The sequence below is a fragment of the Limulus polyphemus genome, unplaced genomic scaffold (assembly GCF_000517525.1).
Source record: "Limulus polyphemus unplaced genomic scaffold, Limulus_polyphemus-2.1.2 Scaffold2781, whole genome shotgun sequence".
NCBI lineage: Eukaryota > Metazoa > Arthropoda > Merostomata > Xiphosura > Limulidae > Limulus > Limulus polyphemus.
The window spans coordinates 146,082-152,340 of NW_013668391.1; the positions used below are offsets into that span (position 1 = coordinate 146,082).

At 34.1% G+C, this 6,259-nt stretch overlaps 1 protein-coding gene across 1 annotated transcript in view; it reads right to left on the reverse strand.

Annotated features, from left to right (window-relative positions):
• LOC106467891 (dentin sialophosphoprotein-like) overlaps nt 1–2,185 on the reverse strand; it is a 6,625-nt gene extending 4,440 nt beyond the window's left edge. Inside the window, exon 1 of the mRNA XM_013928274.2 lies at nt 2,066–2,185. Coding sequence (XP_013783728.1) covers nt 2,066–2,068 — 3 coding nt within the window. The 5' untranslated portion in view covers nt 2,069–2,185. The remainder of the gene's footprint in view (nt 1–2,065) is intronic.
• Nucleotides 2,186–6,259: the final 4,074 nt, after the last annotated feature.

A 6,259-nucleotide genomic window follows, 5' to 3' on the forward strand; every position in this document is an offset into this window, starting at 1 on the left:
CTGTCGGTTTTTTAGCCACACAAAAACTCTGTAAACATCATTACATTCAAACTGGTCTAACAACTGTCGGTTTTTTAGCCACACAAAAACTCTGTAAACATCATTACATTCAAACTGGTCTAACAATTTATCGGTTTTAAGCGTGAGAAGAGCACTCTTCATACCAGTATGTTACATGTTACAAGGCCAAGTTACTCCAACAATACTGCTCCCAATCTTCACATAACTTACCAATGATACAATCACAGTAACAAGGCTAAACTCCTGCGACAATACTGTTTCCATGTTCATTAAATACATTAACGAACTAATCACAGCAACAATATTAAACTTTGGCAACAATAAAATGTATTAATGAAACAGTCATGTATTTATTCTAAAATTTCGTAACAATACAGTTTCATATCTCAATAAACTATCATAAAGTGTGTCCGATAGTTAAATATTCAAACATTGCAGTTGATACAGACGTGTCATTGCAATGAAAATAAAAATGAGGTCCTAACTAGAGTGAAATGGTAGTATTCTTCTGAATTCACTGCTATTTAATCAATATCACCAAATTATCGATAGTTTGTTTGTTTTTAATTATGCACAAAGCTACACAAGGGCTATCTGTGCTCTTCTCACCACGGGTATCGAAACCCGGTTTCTAGTGTTGTAAGTTCGCAGACATATCGCTGTGCCACTGGGGAGCATTATCGATAGTAAACTATGTTGTAATTCCTATATGTTATTATACGGATTAAAACAATGCAAACCTTCCTCCTATACTGAAAATATACAATGTCTCAATAGAAGGCAGATCAAGTTATTTATATAAATTAATTTTAAAATAGGCTTACTTAAGTCGCGTGTACGACGTTTTACATTTCTTTAACACTCTTAGGATGCTTGACTCGCAACCCGCGGGTTCGAATCCCACCACCGATCATGCTAACCCTTTCAGCCATGGGGGCGTAATAATGTGATGGGGAATCCCACTGTTCATTGGTAAAGAGTTGGCGGTGAGTGGCGTTGATTAGTTACCTTCCCTCTTGTCTATCACTTCTAAATTAAGAACGGCTAGTGCAAATAGTCCATCTATAAAACATTGCTAAAACAGCTACAAAAGTATAAGAATGTAAGAATCTCATAAGAAGTAATCATCTACAAAACATTGCTAAAACAGTTACAAAAGTGTAAAAATGTAATAAATCTCAAAAGAAGTAATAATCTACAAAACATTGCTAAAACAGTTACAAAAGTGTAAAAAATGTAATAAATCTCAAAAGAAGTAATCATCTACAAAACATTGCTAAAACAGTTACAAAAGTGTAAAAATGTAATAAATCTCAAAAGAAGTAACAATCTACAGAATATTGTTAAAACAGTTACAAAAGTGTAAAAATGTAATAAATCTCAAAAGAAGTAATCATCTACAAAACATTGCTAAAACAGTTACAAAAGTGTAAAAATGTAATAAATCTCAAAAGAAGTAACAATCTACAGAATATTGTTAAAACAGTTACAAAGCGTAAGAATGTGATAAATCTCAAAAGAAGTAACCATCTACGAAACATTGTTTAAACAGTTACAAAAGTGTAAGAACGTAATTCATCTCTGCAGATGTAACTATCCAAATGTATATTAAAGAGAAGAGGGCAACGATTGATCGATAATATTGAAAATAGAAGTATCATTTTAACTGGGATCTTTTCTGGCAATTTTAAATAGACATTTATTTATTTACTTTTGAAATGTGTTCTTAACTCTGAAAATCTGGTTCAGTTTATATCATAAATATTTGATGCTCTTAAGAAGATTTCTCCAATAGATAGAGTTCATAATGTTAGTCATCGAATAAACTGGTCATATTAACTATTAGTATAACTATCCTCCATTTGTTCAGTCCACTGTTTCTGAATATTTTACGATTTTTAAAAAAACTTTAAGTAACCTAGTTTTACCATAAAAAAGTAAGTATATGTCCCTTCCAACGTGCTTCTGTCTGTCTATTTAGATATATATTTGTTTCTCTCTCTTACTTACTTTGCACGTGCAGTGTATAATCAATTCTACTCACCATTATGCTTCGTTTAATGCAAGAGAAGACTTACTGAACAGCTTATGACAACAGTATCTGGCCGAATTTAGCTGGTGCCAGCATCTAAATCCGAGTATAATCCATCTGTCATGCGCAGTATAGAACAGCTTTACATGCTCCTCTCTAATTAGGCCGATTTCGCAATAGCGAGCCTCTTACACAATCGATAATATCAACAATGAACTATACTCGATAGTAACGAGTAATACCAAGACCGGACAGACAAGTTTTGTTATTATGGTTATTATCTTTCGTTATTAGATGCAGCTGTGGACATGTGGCATGTTTAAAGTTATGCATCGTGGTCCACCTAATGTACTACTGGACTCTTGCTGTAAGCTAAATAAAAAAAAAACAAATAAATTATAAGGGAAAGAAAAATAATGCTTATTTCTGCTGATTTTTTTTTCTAATATTTTCAGGTGTGTAGTATTTATTAAATTTTATGTGTGTTGTTAAGCAATAAATATCGGGTGTTGATACCGGGGTGGGCAGAACACATATAGCCCATTGTGTAGCTTTACGTTTAACTGTTACCAATCGACCAAAACTACCATTTTTACTTTATCGTTTCTAGTGGAATAACGTGTATAATAGAAGAAGCCTCTAATATTTGTACAAGTAGCTCACAAGCGAATTGTTTGGTTACGATGGAAACACGGGTTTCTATCAAAGTTTAACGTCAACTGTTACTTTAGATGAGGGTACGTTGTTCTCAAAAACAGAATTTTTCATGCAACTATTATCGATTTAATAAAGTATTTCGTTTCCATTTGTTCTACTTTTATCGAACTACAAAAGATTGGTAAACCTAAAGAAAATGATCTGAATCTTTTGATCAGGTGTAAGACACTTTGAGTTCCATTGATAACCGGTTGAGGTCTTCGAAAATGTCATAACTTCAAAAATATACGTAGCATGTATCAGAAAGTTAACCATAAACAGGAAATTAAAAATAAATATACAACACGTAACAAGAGCGCATTTGTAAACATGGAGTTAAATATGAGCACGTAGCATGTAACAGAAAATTGTGTATAAAAGTGGGATTAACAATATAATGTAGCATATAACAAAATGAATATGTGGTACGTAACAGAAAAATGTGCATACATATAGAATTAAAAATGTAGCATGTAACAGAAAAATGTGCATAAATATAGTGTAACGACAGCTGAAGTCACGCAACGCTGGGAGCATGCGCACTGGAGTTTCTAGAAGGATCGTGACTTCACGGGCAACCTCACGAATGTCCCAGCGTTTGTTAGACGCCCTCTTTTTTAGTATATAAGCCGGAGATAGATTGAAGAGAAATAATCGAGTCATGCGAGCAGTAGGCACCGTAAGGAAAGTGTGTGAATCGCTGTGAATTATAGCGTGTGTTTATAAAAGTAGTTAAATTTAAAGTGACTGTGGAAACTCTGTGTATTACAAAGTTGTATCGAGAAAGAATACACTAGTCTTAATTAAGAAAGGACTTGTATCGCTGAAGTTTCTCCGAAAGAATTTCTACGGCAAATTAACAAACAAGCAGATACACAACAATAGAATTAAAAACATGTAGCATGTAACAAAATATATGCATAAATATTGAATTAAAAATGTAGCATGTAACAGAAAAATGTGCATAAATATAGAATTAAAAACATGTAGCACGTTACAGAAATATGTACATACTTTCATAGATAAACGAAAACAAGTAAAAAAAATTGAATGGATTTGTGTGGTTTACAATTTTCTAATCATATCTTGTCTAACACAATACAAAGAGAAAAAGTCAAACTGATTTGTGTGGATTAGGATTTACTAATCCTATCCAATCCAACACAATACAAGGAGAAAAAGTCAAATTGATTTGTGTGGATTAGGATTTACTAATCCTATCCAATCCAACACAATACAAGGAGAAAAAGTCAAATTGATTTGTGTAGATTCGGATTTACTAATCCTACCTAATCCAACACATTACAAGGAGAAAAAGTCAAACTGATTTGTGCGAATTCGGATTTACTTATCCTATCCAATCCAACACAGTACAAGGAGAAAAAGTCAAATTGATTTGTGCGGATTACGAATTCGGATTTACTAATCCTATCTAATCCAACATAATACAAGGAAAAAAGTCAAACTGGTTTGTGCGGATTAGGATTTACTAATCCTATCTAATCCAACACAATACAAGGAGAAAAAGTCAAACTGATTTGTGCGGATTCGGATTTACTAATCCCACCTAATCCAACACAATACAAAGAGAAAAAGTCAAACTGATTTGTGCGGATTAGGATTTACTAATCCTGTCTAATCCAACACAATTTGAATTTTGAATATCTTAGTCACACATAAAAATATTGAACATTTTCTCTCGAAGTCCAAAAGTATTCTTTGGGGCAAATACTCGTTCTATCTTCTTTTGAGCTGAGTGTATGAATATTATATTTTTCTAAGGTAAACGCTTTTAGCAAGACAGAACACGAATAAGGTTAAGAAGAAATAAAACTAGCTTGTTGCTGGAGTAGAACATTTTAAAAACATCCGACTTTTAATTACTTGAATAAATTAAGATCTATCTAATTATTTAGTTCTTCATATTATCTGTTTGGACTTTCTCCGAAATCCCAAATTTTGTCTGAGCGAAGACAGAGGTCAGAACGTCCGATTTTGACTGTAGTTATGGCCATTGGATAATATCAAATCTTCTTGTAAGGAGGATCAGTATGAAATGCATGTACGATAACTTCACGTTGTAATTCTGTTAAATCTCAGAATTTAGTTGACAGGAATTAGTCGCACGTGGCTTTTGAACATAAGAACAAATGATGACGTTTACAAGTTTAATGACGCACCGTATTTCAGCTGTGTTCGCCTCCGGAGGCTCAGTGGTAACTCTATGGTCTTATAACACTAAACATTGGGTTTCGATACCCACGGCGGTCAGAACATAGATAGCCCATTGTTTAACCGTGTATCACAACAACCAAACCATTCAAGCTGCTTCCAGTGGTTCAGTGGTAACTCTATGGGCTTATAACCCTAAATATCGGGTTTCGATACCCACGGCGGTCAGAACATAGATAGCCCATTGTGTGACTCTGTTTAACAACAACCAAACCATTCAAGCTGCTTCCGGTGGTTCAGTGAAAAAACCTCTGGGCTAATAACACTAAATTTCGGGTTTCGATTTTTGCGGCGTGCAGAACACGGTTAACTTTTGTGTAACTTTGTGCTTTATGACAAACACACAGAAAATCGTGCTATCCTATTGTGTAAGTTCTCTGATCTCGGTCTATTTGCGCGTGATAACATATACTATTCAGCAACCTTTTTTTTTTCACTACTAATCCTAAATAAATCGGAGAACACAAACCGTTCGCTTACACTGTGTATACAAGACGTAAAGTATGTGAATCTTATAATTATTCTAGTTATATTAAAACACTGATTTGTAAAACCATTCAGGCAACAAAGACACGATATTCTGAAAACTGTAACTCATTGTTAATACGAATGTTATCTGCTTAACCAGTACACGTAAATCGATTAATTGTTAAGACACAAACACCAGGATTGTTCAAATCAATACGCTACGTTACTAGAACAGCACGAGACATACATAACCCAATTCACTCTCACGCAACTAATTCAAGGTTAATATGTTGCGTGATAGACAGAAGAAGCTAATATGGATAAGCCTGCCAGCAGCGTTGAATCCAGACTTTTCCACCGAGGGGGAGGGGTGTCAAGCTGTGGTGGTGGTGGTGGGGGGATGAATTCAAATTCAAATTCGACAAAATGGAAAATAATGTACTTTAATTAAAATACTTGACTTCACAGAGGGGGGGTGGGGGCGTGCGCAGGGGGAATTCAACACTGCCTGGGAGCAAACTTTTCTGAAAAATACCAATATTTGTGCACCTCGAACCAACTGAATGACGAAAGTGGACTTCTCGCCTGGATCTGGATCTTGAATGTTTGATTTTCTATGATGGTAACTAATCTGTATTCTGATAAAAATAAATAATAGCTTTGAAGTTATTTTCGATTAAATACACGATTTCACATAACACTGCGGACACTCTTAAATCTTAAAATAAAGTGTTAACACTGTAATATTTCTCGGTTAACATTTTTTAGGGTAACACCAAAGGTTAAAAAATTCTGATCAAATTTAATTTA